The sequence below is a fragment of the Dipodomys merriami genome, unplaced genomic scaffold (assembly GCF_024711535.1).
Source record: "Dipodomys merriami isolate MVZ:Mamm:240054 unplaced genomic scaffold, mDipMer1.0.p SCAF_198, whole genome shotgun sequence".
In the NCBI taxonomy this organism is placed as follows: domain Eukaryota; kingdom Metazoa; phylum Chordata; class Mammalia; order Rodentia; family Heteromyidae; genus Dipodomys; species Dipodomys merriami.
The window spans coordinates 286,237-307,763 of record NW_027203359.1 but is presented as its reverse complement, the minus strand read 5'-3'; the positions used below and the strand labels follow the sequence as shown (position 1 = coordinate 307,763).

General features: G+C 37.6%; 1 protein-coding gene, 1 long non-coding RNA gene and 1 pseudogene across 4 annotated transcripts in view; 2 read left to right on the top strand and 1 right to left on the bottom strand.

The window, feature by feature from the left end:
- Positions 1-21,527, bottom strand: part of LOC138831482 (tandem C2 domains nuclear protein) — a 38,046-nt gene that overhangs the window by 16,355 nt on the left and 164 nt on the right. The window contains exons 1-7 of one of the 3 annotated variants that reach the window (XM_070028542.1): positions 21,457-21,524; positions 18,653-18,710; positions 15,552-15,711; positions 14,306-14,419; positions 11,939-12,172; positions 4,221-4,388; positions 1,497-1,588 (exon numbers count right to left, since the gene is read on the bottom strand). In XM_070028542.1, the coding sequence (XP_069884643.1) occupies positions 1,497-1,588; positions 4,221-4,388; positions 11,939-12,172; positions 14,306-14,372 (561 nt within the window). In that variant the 5' untranslated portion in view covers positions 14,373-14,419; positions 15,552-15,711; positions 18,653-18,710; positions 21,457-21,524. Of the gene's footprint in view, positions 1-1,496; positions 1,589-4,220; positions 4,389-11,938; positions 12,173-14,305; positions 14,420-15,551; positions 15,712-18,652; positions 18,711-20,852; positions 20,943-21,456; positions 21,525-21,527 lie in introns of those variants that run through there. The other 2 variants (XM_070028541.1, XM_070028540.1) reach the window with 2 other exon arrangements.
- LOC138831484 (uncharacterized) overlaps positions 4,118-21,527 on the top strand; it is a 36,025-nt gene continuing 18,615 nt past the window's right edge. Inside the window, exon 1 of the long non-coding RNA XR_011373338.1 lies at positions 4,118-4,277. This is a non-coding gene — a long non-coding RNA (uncharacterized lncRNA). The remainder of the gene's footprint in view (positions 4,278-21,527) is intronic.
- On the top strand, positions 16,081-16,177 carry LOC138831500 (small nucleolar RNA U13; annotated as a pseudogene).

The following is a 21,527-nucleotide window of genomic DNA, read 5'->3' as shown; positions in this document are numbered from 1 at the left end:
CATACATAATAATTATTATATTATTACATACACTATAACTATATTGTTAATTATTGGTTATGGTATTGGAGATTAAATTCAAGGTCTTGCTCTTGCTAAGTCCTCTACCACTCAAGCTACATACAGTCCTTCTTTTGCTTTCAGTTTGTTTTTCAAATAGGCTCTTATCATTTACCTGTGACAGCCTCAGATCACCATCCTCCTATCTCCACTTCCTAAGTAGCTGGGATTACAAACATGTACCTCCATGCTTGGCCCTCACTTTTGTATAGTAGAGGGATAAAAAGCTTTCTCTGCACATGGTTAACAGATAACTCTTAAATATTTTACAAGATAATAAACTGAAAAGGCTTTATTTTTGGTTTAGTTTTTAACAGGTAATTTCTTAAATTTCATACTTAAAAATCATTATTGAAAATCAAAACACAGCAGCACTTAGGAGGTTGGTACAAATAAAACTTAGGTCCCAGCTGGGCACCTGTCACTATAATCCTAGCCAGTCAGGAGGCTGAGCTCTGATGATCATGGTTGGAAGCTAGCCCAGGAAGGAAAGTTCATGAGATTCTTTTCTCTAATTAACTAACAAAAAGCCAGAAGTGGAGCTGTGGCAGTGCTAGCCTTGAGAAAAAAACTCAGGGGACATTGCCCAGACCCTGAGTTCAAGCCCCAGGACTGGCACATGCTGGCACACACATGCACACATGCACACACACACGCACACACATGCACCCTCAGGTCACATCACTGGGTTACTAAATTAAAACTTGGATTTGGAGCCTGACAGTGTATATTTTAACAACCTCTCCAAACAATTCTATACTTGTTCAAAGATTAATGCTATAAAGAATTATCTCAGGTGAGAATTTTTGTGAATGACTTAGAATACACTTCCATTTTATTTTCACATTGAAGTCTACAAGTATCGAGCACACAAGCAACACATGCACACACACACACACATTTTCGAGCGTTCCTGCTTTCATTTACAGAAATACCAATGATTTCTTTTTTTACTTTGCTTATCTGTTTCCTAATTATAATAGTTACTAATTTTAGTTTATTTGCACTAAAAATGAAACATCTTTAAAGTATCAGAAAATTCACAATTCCATTTCAAAAACCATCAGCAATTACTACATCTGAAAAGAAACACTCTTAGTAACTATAGTTTGTTTCATAAGGAAAATTAAATAACCATTTTTAACTATACCATTTTGAATTCTACCTGTATAACGAACGATTCCTTATGTACATACAAACTGAGAAATATAAACTTTTTGAAAAATGAACAAAAGAAAAATACTACTTTTTATTAGTTAACTAAGAATTTCTTAAAATAATGAATGCATCTGGAAAATGTCAAGTGTTTACTCTTCAGATATTAGCATGGATATATTCACAGGAAGATTTGTAATATCTAATGTAATTCACACCTTTCAGAATTTTTAATTTGAAAAAAATCACACAATTTTAGTTTTGAAATAATATTACTTTACCTGGGTGAATCTCTGAGATGAACTTGTAAGATCAAACATAGATTTGCTTAGCCCAGGGGAACCAGGAAGCTTGCTGGTCCTTAAATCACAAACTACAAAGGGACAAGAGAAAAGTATTGCTTTTTATAGGAAAGAAAATAAGGTGAGCAGTGATGGCTCATGCCTGTGGGTATTAGAGAAGTAGAGATTGGAGCACTGTGATTCCAGGCCAATCTGGGCAAAAATCTTGCAAGAACTGGGAGGTTGAAATGGGGAGGGCTGTGGTTCCAGGCTAGTCCAAACAAAACAGTTCCCCAAATCCTCCTTTCAAGCCGGGAGTTGATGGCTCACACCTGTAATCCTAGCCACTCAGGAGGCTGAGATTTGAGGCCCCCCAGTTCAAAGCCAGACCAGGCAAGAAAGTTTGTGAGACTCTTAGCTCCAATAAACCACCAGAAAACCAGAAGCGGTGCTGTGGCTCAAGTTGTAGAGCACTTGTCTTGAGTTGAAGAGCTCAGGGACAGAGCCCAGGCCCAGAGTTCAAGCCCCAGTACCAAAAGAAAAAAAAAAGATCAATTCTGACTTCTTTATATAATTTATCAAAAATACTCAATCTTATAATTTGTTTCAGGAGGCTGAAATCTGAGGATCATGGTTCAAAGCCAGCCCAGGCAGAAAAGTCTGTGAGACTTATCTTCAGTTAACCATTAGAAAACTGAAGTGGGGGGCTGGGAAGTTGGATCAGCGGTAGAGCGCTTGCCTTGCATGCCTGAGGCCCTTGGTTTGATTCCTCAGCACCACATAAGCAAAAAGAAAAAAACTGGAAGTGGTGCTGTGGCTCAAGTGGTAGAGCGCTAGCCTTGAGCTGAAGAGCTGAGGGACAGCACCCAGGCCTGAAGTTCAGGCCCCACGACCGGACCCCCCCCCCCAAAAAAAAAAAAACTCAAAAAAAAAAAAAAAAAAAAAAGAAAACTGAAGTGGCTCTGTGGCTCAAAGTGGTAAAGCATCAGCCTTGAGCAAAACTGCTCAGGGACAGAGGTCAGGTCCCGGGTCCAAGCCCTATGACTGACAAAAGAAAAAACAAAAACAAGAACAGTAGGTTATGGTGGCATGTGCCTGTATCCCAACATGGTGGAAAGTGTTAATACATTCTCCTGGGCAAAAAAGTAAGACTTATCTGAAAAATAACTGGAGAAGGGATGGAAGTGTGTTTCAAGTGGTAGAGTACCTGCTTAACAAGCACAAAGCCTTGAGTTCATATCCCACAACCACTAAATGAAAAAAAATTGAAAATGAAAATGAAGCACAGAGTTTCATCATAAGCTAAGTTCCTAGTAGAACACATTGTATACGTCATATGAAAATCTACATAATAAACTTTTCTGGTGAAATCTAAAAAATTTTTCAATGATTTTTGTTTGAAACAACTAAATAGAAACAACACATTTTTTAGAGTCATAAACAAGTTTTTTTTGTTTATATTCTCAAATTTTCACTTGCGAATAATCTAAGAGTACATAAGTACTCTGTGCTGAGTGCAATTCAGTTACTTAATGGGCACTCAGCACATTTTAAATTGGAAAATCCTTGGAAAAACAAACTCCATCTTCCAAATGTACATTCAAGAACAGAGTAGGCACCTCAGTAAATATTCTTTCTTTATTCAATATCTTACTCTGAATTCAGTGGTTGAATGATATCTATGTATCTACCTCCTGTCTGCATACACACATATATGAATGACCCAGATTTGTATCAAAAATTTGAAAAGTTGTGATAATTTTATAAAGTGGAAACACATAAAATAGCCTATAACTGATAAGAAACTGAAAGTTCTATATTTCTAATTACCTTATAAGCTCTTAAATTTAAGCGATTAGGATTGAAGAAAAAAGCTTATTCACTTGAATAGCTAATACATAAAATATGCACAAAATAACTTAAAAACAAAACTTTAAAAATAGGAAAAAATGGATTTTGGAGCTACCAACAAACACAATGCATTAATCTTTTTTTCTTTTTCTTTTTGTCAGTTGTGGGGTTTGAATTCTGGGCTTACACGCTGTCCCTGCACTCTTCAGCTCAAGGTGAGCGCTCTACCACTTGAGCCACAGCACCACTTCTGGTTTTCTGGTGGTTAACTAGAGATAAGAGTCTCACAGACTTTCCTGCCCAGGCTAGCTTTGAACTGCAATCCTCAGATCTCAGCCTACTGAGTAGCTAGGACTATAGGTGTGAGCCACGGGTAGCTGGCTCTTTTTTCTTTTTAAAAAGATTTTATTAAGGGCTGGGAAGGTGGCTCAGTGGTAGAGTGCTTGCCTTGCATGCATGAGGCCCTGGGTTCCATTCCTCAGCACTACATAAGCGGAAAAAGCCGGAAGTGGTGCTGTGGCTTAAATGGTAGAGCACTGCCTTAAGCTTAAGACCTGAGGGACAATGCCCAGGGCTCAGAGTTCAGGCTCATGACCAGCCAAAAATAAATAAATAAATATATACATATATATATCATTAAGTTGGTTACAATTTCATAAGGTTAGAATTTCATAAGTCAGGTTACAAGTACAATGCATCTTTATCAATGACACTGTTTTCATCAGTCTCCCTTATTTCCTTCTCTCATTCACTTTCCTGCTCAGGCTGGCCTCAAACTGCAATCCTTAGATCTCCAGTGTGAGCCTCCAGGGCCTGGCTGATTTCTAAATTTTTTAAGGAGAAACAGAGGAAAAGCACAAAAAGGTTTTATACCTGACCCATACAGTCTTGTCACTTCTGAATGAGGAGGGAAGCGCCGGCTCAAGTCAGGTGAGATGCTCTGATACAGGTAGAAGGGATTGTACACATCATAGCTGGAACCATGCTGTAATGAACTGGAAAGTTCTGCCTTTCGATCTCCAAAAGATGCTCTGGCAGATCCTGAAAGCAAATGTTTCTAACATTTTACAATATCCTTTAGAGAAGAGTTGTAAGCCAAAACCTGGTACACGCAAAGGAAAAAAAGTTTTGTCTCAGGTAACATTAAATCACACACCCTTCATAGCTAAAAGAAAAAAAATCAGTATCCTTTTATGAGGTTCTGTGTAAAGTTACTATATGTGAGATAGGACCAGGAATCCTGTTCTTAAGACAGTCTGGTAAATTTTAGAATTTTTATTTTATTTTTATTTTTTGAGTGAACATACATTTGTAATGAGGGAGTTTCACTGTGACATCTCTACACATGATTTTTGCCCCTTTTTATTGCTTTTCCTTATTTTTTAACTTAACATTATAAGACATCTTTTAAACAAAAATATTTTGTTTTTAGATCCACCCTTTTTAAGAAGACACAACTTTTACAAAAACCAACACTATCTGAGCACTGATGACTAGTTACTCAGGAAGCTGGTATGTGGGGGAAGAGATTTGAAGGCAGGCAGGCAAACTTAAGAGACTCTTATCTCCAATTAACCAGCAAAAAGCCAGAAGTGGGTACATGGCTCAAGTGGTAGAATACCAGCTGTGACCAAAAATGCAAGCAAAAGCTCAAGATCCTGAGTTCAAGCCCTAGTACTGGAATTAAAAAAAAAAAACAAAAAAACCCTGACCACATACTGAGATAAACTGAAGAGTTGTGATATTTGAAAAGACTGAAATCATTCGAAGTACAGGCTTTTCTTTTTTTTTTTAATCATAATTAAAGTTGAATTAAGTTGGAAATCAAGTAACAAAAACGTGTACAGAAACTATTTATGGAAAGACTAAGGACCAAGAATAGCCAAAAAGATAATCTTCAGTTAAAAAAAAATAAACAACCCCCCCAAAAAACTGAAAAATTTATTCTTCTGAGTGTTAAAAACAGAATTTTGACATCATGATAAACAGACAGATTAATGGAACAGAAAAGAAAGCCCCGAGATACCATTTTATGGGCACCTGATATATGGTCTCGGTAACCATGCTCAGTAGCAGGGAAAGGATGAACCGAAACTCAAGTGCTAAAGACAATTGGATACTGATGTGGAAAGAAAAAAAGGTTTCACTTAATATTAATAAAAATTAATTACATGGGTTGATAGTTCAAATTAAATGTTATAAGCAAAATTATAAGACTTCTATATTTAAGTGACATGTAAGACAGTTTTCACTGCCTTAGGACAAGGTTCTAAAATGGAACACAGAGCACATTAATCACAGGCATAGTGGTTCATACTTGCAATTCCAACTACTTGTAAAGTGGTGATCAGGAAGGTTCAAAGATAGGTTGGGCAAAAATTAGTGAGATCTATCGCAACAGATATGCTGGGAGTAGTGATCCATGCATAATGCCAGCTGAACAACAGGCATAGCTAGGAAGACTGTAGTTTCAGGTTGGCCCAGGCAAAAAGGGAGATTCTATCTTAAAAGTGACCTAGAGCACTGTGAGATGAAGGAATGGCTCAAGTGGCTAGCTAAGGGCTCTTACACAATGGAGGGCCAGTTTAAGTTACTCAATAACTTAAAAAATTCTGTTTGTTGAAATATACTATTTTAGAGAGTACAAGGGAGAAGACACATGGTACAACATAACTGACAGTTTGTATCTAGACTATATGAAAAACCACTATAAATCAGTAAAAGGACAGACACTCAGCAGAATGGGTAAAACTCAGATAATAGCAAGTGTTGACAAGAAAGTGTTGACTATAAAGTATTACATTCTGCTGGTGGGAATGTAACTCTGATGTAATCACTGTAGAAAACAGTTTGGTGAAATCTACTAACACTGACATATTTATGCCCTGTGGACCTACAATGCCATTCCAAACACAGCTGAAACTGCTTTACACATGCACTAGAGAAGTATCTGAAAAAGGTCATGAGTATCACTCTCTATAGTGGCCCAAACTGATAGACTCAAATACCATCAACAGGAAAACAGACAAAAATTGGTGTGGGATTGTTGCATAAAATACCTAACAATATGCTACACAGAAGCACTACTGTATTGTATGCCATCTAGAATCAGTTTTTACTGTAATACATTATGTACAGATATGAAAACAAACTAAAACTACCAATGACTTGAATGAATATCACACATAAATAGGGTGTTCAATAATAACCCACAAAAAAGAATACATACTGAATAGGCCATTTAAATAAAGGTTAGAAAACAAAAATATTAAGGTACAATATTTAGGAATATGTGCTTTGGTGGTAAGAAACAGGAGAACGATAACAATTGTGATACCGATTACTCTGAATAACTAAAAAGGAAAGGGGAGCTTTGGAGTATCTAGTAACACTATTCTTTACCTGGGTGATGACTTACAGGTGTTTTACTCTGCAACAAATCACCAAGCTGTATGTTTCTGGCTAGGACATTTTCCTACATGTGAATGATTTCTCACAACTTAAGGGAAAAGGTATTCACAAAATTCCTTTGAAGGAGAATAGTTGTACTGGAAACAACATATAGGCATTAAAAAATTCAGAGGCATACAATGTCATCTTTTAATTATTTTTGTTCTACTTTAAATTGGAACTGTATAAAATGATGCTTTCTGAATTAAGCTAAATAATAAGATGATTTTGCATTGAATTCAGAAAAGAAAAATACTGAGAGGAGATGTGATTTATTATCCTCCTGGTTCAAACACCACTGTATATAATTCAAGAACAGCACAGAGGCAGAAGGGTGCCAAGAAGCTGTGATTCCTGAGCTATTGTCTGTATACTTCTAACTTTTCAGTAGCTAGCATACAACATTGCTAGGACAGTCTTTGTTACAGTAACCATAATAACACTGATCATTAGAACTCTCAAGAGTAGGAATACCAGAGATAACTTACCACTTTGATAACTTACATCTAAAAAAGAATACAGTTTTCTCATTTCATTTTTTCTTTAGAAAAATCACTAAACAATTGCAATTTTCCCATTATATGGTATACACTGGTATCATTTTTCAGATTCTGGTGAAATTTATCTCAGTGTACTAACCCACAGTGCAGTAAGTAATGCAAATTTTCTGACTATGCACAACTTTCAAAATTCATATTTAGCCGGGCATGAGTGACTCACACCTGTAATCCTAACTACTCAGGAGTCTGAGATCTGAGGATCACAGTTCAAAGCCAGCCTGGGTCAGAAACTCCATGAGACTCTTATTTTCAATAAACCACTCAGAAAACCGGAAGTGGTGCTGTGGCTCCAGCGGTAGAGTGCTCTCCTTGAGCTGAAGAGCTAAGGGATAGTGCCCAGGCCCAAAGTTCAAGCCCCACGACTGACAAAATAAAAATAAAAAAATTCATATTTAAATTTTTAAATTCAGAATATGTACTACTGATGAACAAGTAAAATATGTGATAAAGAACAACAAAATGGTAGCGTTAAAGTCTAATATCAAAACAGACTGGATCAGACAATCAACAAGTAAACAGTGCAAAGGAATAAATCTCTAATACCTGAGACAATTTTAATCCTCAGCAATAGTGGTCCATCTTCTCAAAATTTTCTTCTTCATCTCAATCTATCATTCACATGCAATGCATATATGCACACAAATATATGATTAGGTTTCAAGAGGGCTTTCTTCTTGAGTCTAAACTTTTTGAAGTAAATCTTCTCCAATATATTAAAACTAGATGGTGACACAACACCCTCGATGGACCTCTAATTTAAGAATAACCAATTTCTCATTCACTTGACTCCAAATGCAATTTGTTTTGTAGTGAGCATAATGAAAAAAGCAAAAGAAAAATGACCATATATTGCTATTTCTTACTTTTTTCCTGATTAGGAAAACACAGCACCCTAATAAGTTGTCTTGAAATAGACTATTTATTAAATAATGGCTCATCCATATGATGAAATACTGTAGATCCATTAAAAAACAATAAATATGAAAACACATTCATAAATATTTGATATGAATAAGAGATTATGAAACTTGCTTTTTAGCAAGTATGAAAGAAAAAATGAATTAGCATACCTTTTAAGCCAGAATCTTTTAAATTTGTTTTGAGATACACTTGATATGTGTATAATAAAATGGAAGATCCATCTTTCCCTTTTTGTAAAGTAAAACAAAACAAAATCTCTCCAGATGCCAGTGGCTACCCAGGATGCTGAGCTCTGAGGATCACAGTTGGAAGCCAGTCTGGGCAGCAAAGTTCTTGGGACTCTTATTTCCAATTAACCTCCAAAAAGCCAGAAGCTGTGGCTCAAGGGCAGAGTGCTTGCCTCAGGTCCTGGGACAGCGCCCACCCCTGAGTTCAAGTCCCAGGATCAGTACCCACACAGAAAAATCTCTTCCTCTAGACTGAACCTCCCTTAGAGATAAACTCTGGAGAAAAACAGAAAACAAACAAATCCCTATTGGCACTGCAGAGTCTAGAAAAACTGTGGGTTGTTTTTTTTTTTGTAGGTAGGTCGAAGGGCTTGAACTCTGGGCTTGGGCACTGTCCCTGCACTCTTCAGCTCAAGGCGATCACTTTACTGCTTGAGCCACAGAGCTACTTCTGGTTTTCTGGTGGTTTATTGGAGATAAGTCTCACTTTCCTGCCTGGGCTGGCTTTGAACCATGATCGTCAGATCTCAGCCTCCTGAGTAGCTAGGATTACAGGCGTGAGCCACCAGCACCCAGCTAACAGTATGGATTTTTGACAGGAGTTACTCTTGGAAAAAAAGAAACAGTATAAAGTTATCTGTTTTTGATTATTTTTAGCTTGAGTATAAGCCAAAGCTGACACCATGCAGGGTGTATAACACTCCAATAGCAAACTGGCAAATAAACCATAGTACAGCATACCAGGCATCCAGAGCCATTGGAAAGAAAGGTGAGAATCCTGGAAAGAAGCATGTCCCAAATTCTGCAAAGAAAATGGGCTCAAATATATGGCTAATACCTGAACAACCATCCAAGGGTTGAATTTGTAGTTTAAGTTCAACCAAGTTACACATCTGGTAGAAAGACAGAGAAAGGCAAAGAGTGAGTGAGAGGGAAGGACAGAGAGAAAGGAGAGAAAACATGACTTCTCAGATTAATGTAATCAAATGTAGTCTTGACCACGTAACAATCAATGTTCAGAACACAAAATTACAGAACATGAAAATCACATGCTATAGAAAGATGCTGGAAAATACATCCTCAAAAAAAAAAAAGATAGTCAACAGTACCTAAATCTAGATGTATAGATGTTTGAAATGAGCAAAGATAAACCACATGAAAGAAAATAGGTTTGCAATAATGTAAAAACGGGAAATTGGAAGAGAAATGAAACCTATGAATATATGAATTTTAGAACTGAAACATGCAATATCTGAAAGAAAATATCCACTAGTTAAGCTTAAAAGCAGAATGGAAAAAATAGGGGCAAGCAACCATGAATTTACAATCTAAAGAAAACAAAGAGCAAGCTCAAGCTCCTTATCCTAGCACTCATGAGACTGAGATATGAGGATCACAAACAGGAAAAATCCATGAGATCCTTATCTCCAATTAACCACCAAAAAACCAGAAGTGGCTCAAAATGGAAGAACACTAGCCTTAAGCAAATAAAGCTCAGGGACAACACAGAGGCACTGGTCTTAACAGAGAATTGCAATATATTATTTGTATAGTATAATGTCAATATTCAACAAAGATACATTTGAAATTCAAAAATGTATAACATTCAACAAGTGTGCACTAGGACAATTCATTGTGTATGATTGTTGTCAAAAGATGTATAAAAAGATCACTGAACTTTAGTAAATATGTATGTACATAGCATATATTTATATAACATATATAAAGATATATGTTATTATTACAAGGAAGTGTACTGATGTCTTCAATTTACTTTAAAATGTCAAGGCTGAGATTGCAATTTGAAGCCAGCCCAAGCAGGGCAGCCCAGGAAGACTCTTTTATCTCTACCACCAAAAAGCCAAAAGTGGAACTGTGGCTCAAGAAGAATGGTAGCTCAGGGAAAGCATCCAGGCTCTGAGTTCAAGCCCCACACACGCACGTACACACACACGCACGCACGCACGCACGCACGCACGCACACGCACACGCGCGCTTGTATAGTAAAAATGTTAATAAATGAATCTAAGAAGTGAACACACAGGTATCACTGTTAAGATCTTTACATTTTTCTGTATATTTGAAACTTTTAATTTTGAGAGTTACAGGGAAGCCACTATAATCGACAGTGTTTAAATACACTAACACAAATTATTTTTTAAATAAGAGCTACAGCCAGCTTTGAAGGTGCACACCAATAATCAACAAGGAGGATGAGGCAGAAGGATCAAGGGTTTGAGATCAAATTGGGTTATACCTTTGCCAGGCACTGGTGGCTCATGACTGTAATTCTACCTACTGAAGAGATTGAGATCAAAGTCAGCCTGAGAGGGAAAGTTCAAACACTTATCTCCAATTAACTTCCAAAAAAGCCAAAAGTGGAGCTATGGCTCAAGTGGTAGAAGATCAGCCTTGAGCAAAAAAAAAAAAAAAAGACTCAGGAATGGCACCTAGGCCCTAAGTTCAAGCCCTAGAACCAGCACAGAAAATAAATGAGAGTTATATATTCCTTCCTCTTATCCTCATTAGCACATTGGCCTCTACAACATGTCAGACTATAGTCAATGAATTACCTTTTTCACATAGCCATTTAGTTGGGAAATATAGGCTAGTGTAGAAAGATAAACTACTTGTTTCCTTATTTCTCATTGCACCAAGTTTTAGAAAATAGCTGATAAGAAGCTATACCTATTCCTCTGTTTACTGATCAAATTTCTTTCTTAAAGTGTGAAGGAAGATCAAGGCATGTAATTATTCCTTTACATGAAAGCAAAACCTATACACATATAGGTTATATTGTGGCCATATTTCATAATGGGATATTTTGAAACCACAAGACATAAGCTCCTCTACAGAAAGATATATAAAAAAGCAAGTTATACTTTTTATAGAAATTTAACATTCAGGCTGGAATGTGGCTTAATGGTAGAGTGATTGCCTTGCAGGCATGAAGCCCTGGGTTTGATCCCTCAGTACCACATACACAGAAAAAGCCAGAAGTGGCACTGTGGCTCAAGTGGTAGAGTGCTATAGCCTTGAGCAAAAGAAGCTCAGGGACAGTGCACAGGTCCTGAGTTCAAGTCCCAGGACTGGCAAAACAAAACAAAACAAAAATTTCAGATTCAAGATATATATAAACAACATTTAAATGTAGTTTGTTGATTTTGTTGTTGTTGTTTTGTTTTGTTTTTTGTTTTTTTTTGGGTCCGGTCGTGGGGCCTGAACTCTGGGCCTGGGCGCTGTCCCTCAGCTCTTCAGCTCAAGGCTAGCGCTCTACCACTTGAGCTACAGCGCCACTTCCGGCTTTTTTTATCTTATGTGGTGCTAAGGAATCGAATCCAGGGCCTTGAGCATGCAAGGCAAGTGCTCTACCACTGAGCCACCTTCCCAGCCCTGTTTGTTGATTTTTAAATCCTACCACTTTATTGTTTACCTTCAAGTTCTTCCAGAGGTGGATGAGGTCCTTGTGTCCTGGGCTGAATATAAGATAACTTAAACTTGGGCACCACAAATGGTACGTCTTTGCCATCAGATGGTAACCTGGAGAGCAAGTAGTCCTCAGTACAGCCAACCTGGGGCTTTACAGAAGTAGCGGCCAATGGAGGTACACAGATAGCAGTTCTTGGGGTATTTGAGACTGATACTTCAAAGTCTCTTCCCACAGAAACTACACAAAAGGAAAAAGAAAAGAAAAAGTCATAAATATGCATATGGTTACACATAACAGTTTAAACCTAGAATTCTTTGGTACTATTTTAATCATTCTTTAAGAAATTCTGATGCAGAAACTACCTATGGGTCCTATCAAATGTTTCTGTAATTTTTGCCAGCCAATATTAGAGCAATTAATACACTTTGTCAAAGTACATTTGTATTTTTTTTATCAGAATGATAAAGCTGTTTTAATGAGTCTTACTTCCACCAGTGTTTACTGAGGAAAAAAAATTTTTTTAGTTAACTTAAAATACTTTCAAGTTAGAAATTTTTGTTATCAGTATATCTGGTTAATATGAGTCTTAAGTATGTACACAAATTCTAAGAAGAAGGTAAGGGTCTCATATACTACATCAAAATATTATGGTAGCACTTTAAATGTCCCATTTCTCTCTAAAATGACATAGGTTCCTAAACTGCACAAGTGAAAAGAGAAGGTAATAGACCAACACCATGTAAACCTAGTATTATTTGTAGGGTGAATAAATGCAATTACTACAGTATAGGAATTTATGACTTTTTATTTCAGTGGTGGGGCTTGAACCCTGGGCCTAGGCACTGTTCCTGAGCTGTTCAGCTCAAGGCTAGTGCTCTAGCTCTTGAGCCACAGCACCACTTCCAGTTTTCTGGTAGTTAACTGGAGATAGGAGTCTCACAGACGTCCTGCCTGAGCAGGCTTTGAATGTGATCCTCAGCTCAGATCTCAGCCTCCTGAGTAGCTAGGATTACAGGCATGAACTACCACCAGCATGGCTTATTATGAAATGTTTTAATGTGAAAAAAAAAGCTTTCTAATATAGACTAGATGTGATTTGAGAGTGTCTCTTAGAACTTCCTGTGTTCAAGTTTAATCTTCATTGTAAGAGGGTGGAAACTTAAACCAAATATGTGTTCATAGGTGGGGCCTTTGTGGCATTAATAAGATTAGATAACACCATAGGAGTGGAGTCCTCACCATTGAATGCTGGACAGAGACATAGACACACATGTTCATTCTGGGTTTTCACCATATGATGCCCTGTAGGGTGTACTGCTTTACGGCTTTACCAGCAAAAAGGCCATCACTATATCCTGCTGCTTGGCTTGGACCTCCATAACTGAAGCTAAAATAAACCTCTTTTCATAAAAATTTGTCCAGTCTGTGTAGTGGCATCAGAAAATCCACTAATACACCTTCATGCTCAAATATACTAGGAAGTTTTGTAGACTAAGAAATACAAGATCCAAAGAAAAATAAGGTTCCAATCATAACCCTAGAGCATTAACAAAATCTCTAGAGATTGAGAAATGTGGATCTTAATAAATTTATGGGCTTCTTCCTCACTTGAAAAAGTACATATATGTATTATATAGTACATAGAAATGTACTATAGACATAAATTGAATATTTGTTTCTATACCAAAACATTTGTCAGAGTACATTTTGTCCCCTTAACACACCTCTCTTCCTATATGTATCCATTATTCCATATACCTGTCCATTCTCTTACTTTCTTCTGCTAATATCCTATTCAGGCTTCCGTAGCAAATCTTCTTTCCATTTTCTTTATAGTTATGTTGATGTCCTGTGTGTCTTTTGGGTTGACTTCTGTCTTTTCACTATGCACCACAGGATTTGTGAGTTCTAGAATACTAACCTAGTATGCCTTATTTCTATCCCTCCAACAAACTTAGAAAATATTCCTAATTTTTTTGGGGGGGTTGGGGAACTGAATTCAGGGCCTCATATTTGGTAGATGCTCCACCACTTGATCCATAACTAAAGCTCCTCTTTTTTTTATTTCTTTTTCTTTTGAGGTAAAGTCTTGATTCATTTCCAGGCTAGCCTAGACCTTCATCTTTCTACTTATACTTCCCTGTGTCACTGGAATGTCAGGTATGCACCACTATATAAAGTCATTTGTTGAGATGGAATCTCATGAACTTTTACCTAAATTGGCCTCAAACTGTGACCTTACAATCTCTGCTTCACAAGTAGCTAGGCTTACAGACTTGAACTATGGTGCTCAACCCCTAATTTATCTTTATAATACAAAATGCCACAAACAAAGGCACTAAGTAAATGTGCACTGAAATCAAAACTTACTCTTCTGCTTTTCTGTTTCACCATAGAGACATCCTCTACAACAACTCTTGATAAATTCTGTTGCCATTACATTCAATTTCTAATATCCAATAAACTTTCAATTTTAATATCAACCTGTTGACAGAACAGAAAGCAAATTAAAACCATTATGCTTGAGGTCATTAGATACCACTAAATAAATTACATTATCTATTTTTGTAATATATAATTTGAGCTCTGAAGATTTAAGAAGGAAAATACTGTTCCCAAATATAATTTTATATAACATTTAGATCCTTGTAAGTTATTAAAAATGGAATGCTTAAAAATTACCCAACAAGAAATTTCAATGTTAAAACCTGGAAAAAATCCCATCAACACGTTTGATATACCTAATTCTGCATCTAAAATTTGAAAGAAAATCAGACACACATAAAAAGTTCAAGAAAAAAATTCATTTTCACAAGACCAATTATTTTGATAATCTAAAGTCCTGTATTAGGGCCAATAAACAGATATTTACACACTTTATGATAGGGAAGTCCATGAAACTCATCTCACCAATTAACTAACAAAAAGCCAGAAGTGGAACTGTATGGCTCAAGTGGCAGAGCACTACCATTGAGCAAAAAAGCTCAAGGGGCAGAGCTAACATCCTGAGTTCAAGTCCCAGAACCAGCACACACACACACAAAAACCAATCAACTAAACAAAAACGTGTCTCATACAGATAGACAATACTAATGAGACACAATGCAATTGAAAGGAGCAAGTTTTACACTTACCAGGAATAAGAGGTATATACAAACTTTATGTCTAATTTCCACCCTGGATTCAGTGTCTTTGTTCCAAATGTATTCTCTTCATTTATACCCACTTAAATCTGTATTTAAACCCATACTACTTTAATTAAAAGCTTAAAGCATGTTGCAGAGCCAGACACTTGTGACTCTTGCCTGTAATCCTAGCTACTCAAGAGGCTAAGATGTGGTGATTGTGGTTTGAAGCTAGCCTGGGCAGAAAAGTCCCCAAGTCCCCATTATCTCTAATTAATCTCTCAAAAACTGGAAGTGGTGCTACGATTCCAAGTGGTAGAGCATTAGCCTTGAGCAAAAGAGCTCAGGGACAGAACCCAGCCCCTACATTCATTTTTGTAGTAAATTTCAAACATATGCAAAAGAATACAGGATCATGAAACTCAAATTATCCAGATTAAACAATTATCAAGTCATAGCAAATCTTATTTCATCACCACCTCCCCACTTACCCTGTCCTTTGGGTTATTCTGAAATAAATTCCAATCAGATAATTTCATCCATAAGTATGTAAGTAGTAATCTTTAAAATATGTGGCAGGAGGACCCAGGAGTTAACTTTGTGAGGCTCTGATTGGCTGAGCATTCATCACATGAGGTACTAAAACAGTATCTGTAATAGATTACAACATATTAAACATTTCTAAAAGTTTTCCAAGAAAATCACAATGACATTATAAAACAAACATGGACAACTACTCAGTGGTCAAATTTCCCCTAAGGCTTCAATTTTATAGTTCTGTTAAAAACAGATTTGTTCTTGACTCATTTGCTATTAGAAATAATGGTGTTAGAGCTATAAGATAATCAGCTATGAGGGCAGTAGGTATATATGTGTGATTTTGCTTGTGTTGTTAAATTTCTCCCTAAAGTGATACCATTTCTCACTCTCAATAGCAGTACTTGTTTCTGCCATCAACAAAATGTGTTGTTTAAATACTGGACTTTTGCCTATGTATCTTCTAATACAAAACTAACCATGATTCTTTTCCAGTTCATAAGCATGATAAATGGGTCCTCATGTGGCATGTGCCTCGCTCTAAACCTTGTTACAAGGTGGGCACATTACCCATCTGACATGGAAAAGGAAACATCTAACCAATGTTTTTATGTTCAGTATTTCCTGCTCATCTTTTCTTAAATCCATTGGACTTTTTCTTCAGGATTTTTTTTAAAAAAATTATTTTTGTTGTTGTTGGTTGTGGAGTTTGAACTCTGGGCCTGGGTGCTGTCCCTCAGCTCTTCAGCTCAAGGCTAGCGCTCTACCACTTGAGCCACAGTGCCACTTCCAGCTTTTTCTGTTTATGTGGTGCTAAGGAATCAAACCCAGGGCCTTGTATAGGCGAGACAAGCACTCTACCACTGAGCCACCTTCACAGCCCTTCTTCATGATTTTTAGTATTTATATTGTTCAGATATTAACTCACTCATCATCATATGTGACATTCTTCCAGTGTATCATGCCTTTTTTGATTACTGTGTTTTCTGCTCTGAAAAGTACATGTGTATGCATATATGTGTACACATGTGTATATACTATATGCAAACATATTAATAAATACAGATATCCCTTATTTGAAATGCTTGGGACTAGACACATTTAGGATATTGGAAACCTTAGAATTTTGGACTACCTGTAGGTAGTCCTGCAGCTATTTTGGGTATGGAAACCAAGTATAACCTTGAAATTTAATTGTGTTTCTTCTACATCTATAAAATTGGAAGGTAATTTTATACATGAGATAATTTCATGGTATGGACTGCCCAATCACATACGTTGACACCTAGGAAGTTTTAGAGTTTGGATATATAAGCATATACATAAGTAATCATACTCATCTATGTTTTTCCTTTTTGTTCCTGAATCAATTCAGTTTTCTCCATCTACAGGTTATAAACACATGTATTTCCTTATAGTACTTAATGTGGATTTTTGTAATCATCTTGGTACACAAATTGAGAAATGAATCAAGTCTATCTTTTCCCAGTATCACATATTAAAAATATCATGCGGGCTGGGAAGGTGGCTCAGTGGTAGAGTGCTTGCCTTGCATGCCTGAGGCCCTGGGTTCAATTCTTCAGCACCACATAAGCAGAAAAAGCCAGAAGTGGCACTGTGGCTCAAGTGGTCGAGTGCTAGCCTTGAGCTGAAGAGCTGAGGGACAGCACCCAGGCCCAGAGTTCAGGCCCATGACTGACCAAAAAAAAAAAAACAAAAACATAAAAATGTCATGCTTTCTCCACTGATGTCAGGATGCTTCCTTTACTATCACACTAAATTTCCATATGCAATTAAGTTTTTTTTTCCTGCATTTTCTTTTTTCTTCAGTTGATCTATTCCTGTACACATATACCACTTTAATTAAAGGCTTAAAGCATGTAACAGAGCCAGCCACTTGTGCTTCTTAGGAGGCTAAGATCTGATGTGGTTCAAAGTCAGCCTGGGCAGAAAACTCCCTAGAATCTTTTTTTCCCCCCTGATTTATGGGTTTATTAATTATGGAAGGATTTAAAATTTTTTATTTTATTGTAAAGATGATATACAGAGGGGTTACAGTTACATGAGTAAGGCAATGAGTACAGTTCTTGTCGAACCGTGTTACCCCCTCCCTTGTTGTTCTCCCACTATCCCTTCCCTCACCCCCTCCCCGAAGTTGTAAAGTTCATATCCAATATACTGGGCCCAGAGACTCTTATCTCCAACTGCTATGGCTCAAGGTTGTAGAGCATTAGCCCTCAGCAAAAGAGCTCAGGGACAGCACCCAGGCCCTGAGTTCAAGCCTAACAACCGGCAGAAAAAAAACCCAAACAAATAAAAACCATATATCTGGACTAATCATCCTAACTGTTCTTTCACTTGCTGTATTTTCTCAGCTATTCTTGCCAATTACTTTTGGAATCTGCTCTAGCTTTAAAAGGAAAAATCTGATGATACATTCATTGGAGTCATGTTAAACTTATAAATTTTGGAAAAACTGACCTCTAAGGATATTGTCTTCTTACCCACAACATAGTATTTTTTTCCATTTGTTAAAGTCTATCTTTGCACCTTCAAGAGATTTTTAGTTACCCTTATATAAATTCTTAACATGTCTTATTCAGTATGCCTGCATTATTTGCTTGGGTATCATAAATGGCATCTTTTCAGCCTATCTTGTAACTGATGCAAATTTTTAAAAAATGTATATATTTTCAAAGGCCAGTATATTAGAGGAGGCACTCATTAATCACCCAGATCAAACTAATTTTGTTTCATCTCTAAAGGCCACTATAATTTTTAAAAGAAGCTGAACATTTTTCTGGTGTTTCATAAAATTGTTCTATTTCCCATGTGAACTATCAAGAAATAATCTGTATTCTCTCTCTCTTGCTTAGCACTCAGCACACTGTATGGTGCTAGGACTACAGCTGGAACTCAACAGCTCTAATTGATAGATATAGAACAGAATAACAATACATGATTTTGGTAAAAAAAAATAAAGAAAATTAAAATTACTCATAATCTTATCCACCTCAGGTAACTATAGTATTTTTAAAACAGTAAATATACTTACATGATGTGGTTTCTTCCATTCAAATATTTTCTTATAGCATTATTGAGTTGTGGCTGACCTATAACAAATGTCAAAGTTTAAAACATACAATTAAATGAGTCATTTATGCATATTTTGGAGTAGTATCATCACAACCAAGCATATCAATATATGCATCATTCCAAAAAGCTGCATCAAGCCTCCTTTTAATCTATCCTTCCTTACTTTCTCACAACCCATGGCCAAGTAATCACTGGCATACAGATTGGTATGTTAGATGAATTTCCATTTTCTAGAATTTTGTTTGCTATATATTAGTCCATAGTTTATTCATGTCTCAATTTAGTAGATATTGCAAAAAAAAAAAAAAAAAAAAAAAAACTCTTTCAAAGATGCTACTGATTTACATTCCTACCAGCACAATATGAGTGTCCCAGGTCTACAGCCTCACCAACACATGGTATTCCGATCTATTTTAACCATTCTCTTCCTATTCCTAAGAAATATATTCCACTAAATAAATTACTGGTCTTAATTTTAGGACAACAAAATGAAGAGTGAAGTAAAACTCACTACACACATTCTAAACTAAGAACATTTTCCCAATCGAAGCCAATGTCATAATTGATATTTATATATTGCTGTTCTGATTTAGTCAAAATGTCAACTTCAACATAAAAATTTTTTTTTTTTTTAGTCCGGTCATGGGGCCTGAACTCTGGGCCTGGGTGCTGTCCCTCAGCTCTTCAGCTCAAGGCAAGTGCTCTACCACTTAAGCCACAGCGCCACTTCTGGCTTTTTTTTCTGCTTATGTGGTGCTGAGGACTCGAACCCAGAGCCTCATGCATGCAAGGCAAACGCTCTATCACTGAGCCACCTTCCCAGCCCCTCAGCATAAGATTTTGAGAGGGACTTTTGAAACATACCAGAAGGAATTAAAGGGCTTACAAGGTAGGAATATCAGAGTATAGTTCAACACAGTTTAGAATTGTGACTTAAACACTAGTAAAAACACCTGACCCCACTACACTATAACACTACTAAAAATGACATTCATGATTTAGGTGAGGACAGATAAAATACCTTTCTAACCAAGAGTGCTATTCAATATACTCAACTACTGTTCTCACCTTTAAGATTTAACCACAAGAAATTAACAATGTTAGCAGACCATGAACTTTGACCTAAGCTATTCTGTACTCCTATTTTTTTTCCAATCTTACTATGGGGTTCCCTCTACTAACAATGCTGTCGCCTCTCCTAGCTTTTCTCATTTACAAATTCTACTTTCGGCTTACTTCTTTACCTGTATTTGTATTTCAAAATCATTCAAATTTAGCTTCTACCTTTCTACTTAAATTGTGTTTGCTGAGGCCAATTGCCCCCCCCCCCCCAAAGCTAACTCCCAAAGCAAATAGACAATCAGGTCCTAACTTCCTGATCTCCAGACTCCATATCACTTCCAGATAAGACTTTCCTTATTATAACTCTCCTCTCCAAATCAGTTTCCAGAGCTCCACAGTCTCTAAATGTTCCTGATCACTGAATCTCTTCATCTGTCTCTACCAATCCTGGTCTCCCTCTCTTTATTCTATACTCATTTCAACGATTTCTTTCACCCCTTCAGGCTTAACCACCACAAACCCATCTACGAGTGGAGCCTGACTTCAGAAAAACCTGTTACCAATAAATCCAACTGCTACCTAGCCAGCTCAAATAGATGCCCTACAAGAATTGCAATCTCATTTTCTTTAATCTGAACTGAACTCTCAATTAGTTTTACTCTGAATAGTTATAATTCTAGTGAAGCAAATGGAATCCAAGACATACTTTAAAATGTGGGGATTTGGGCTTCCGACCCTCCCCCCCCACCCCCCCCCCCCACCCCGTTAAACGGCTTTAAAAAACACCAACAAATTGGTACTATGGTTTCCCTACCAGTCAGGAAGGATAAATACTCATCAGCAAAAAAAAAAACTACAACTCCCCCCCCCCAAATTAAAAAGCAAGTATCTTCGATTCTTTTTCTAAAGCCAGGCATTACTAACATTCCCTTCCAATAAAGCACTTTTATACCAAGATGAAATTGCCTATCAAAATGGGAAATGAAGTTTTGGACTTTAATTCTCCGCATTTTCCAGGAAAAACATGACTCTAATGAACTGCCTACCAGCAGTGAGAACCAGAATAATGTGATTACAAAAGCAATCCTTTTACATACTTGATTTTAATATCCTAAAGGGATCAATGTTTGGCTTGGCCCCTCTCTTGTCTGTCCCCAGATGTCACACAATCCGACAACCATCCTATATTCCTATGTAGAACAGGAATCGATTTTAGAGAGACCTAGGTAGAGCAGCTTTTGAAGAAAATCACAGCACAGGAAAACATGGAAGAGGTAGATGTTAAATCTAACACCTGGCTGGGCAGAGGGCAGTTTGGTTTGCATGGGAAAGCGGCCTTTTAACACTCTGGGGTCATTCCCCGAAGTTCCAGAAACTTCCAGAAACGCAGCTCTCTCCCAACCTCGCCCGGACGAGGGGACCCAAAGTCCCTGTCCTCCGAAGTCCCGAGCCACTGGCGGCCCGTGGTCCGCGCGCAGAGCCGGGGTCCGCCAGCCAGGGCCGAGGTCTCCCCCAAACATCCCTCGGGCCTCACAGGGCAGGCGTCGGGAGGAGCCGGGAATGAGCGCGCTCCCAGCCACGGCGACATCTGGAGAGGAGACAACCGCGACGCCCCGACAGACCGCGGCCACCACAGCCAGCGCCCCACACCTCACCCCGGCCGCGGGGCGAGGGCGGCGGCGGCGGCCCGGAGAAGCGCACCTGAGCGGCGGCGGCTTCGACCCCGCCGAGGTCCCGCGGCCCTTTCCCCGCTCTTCCGCGCGCGGCTCTCG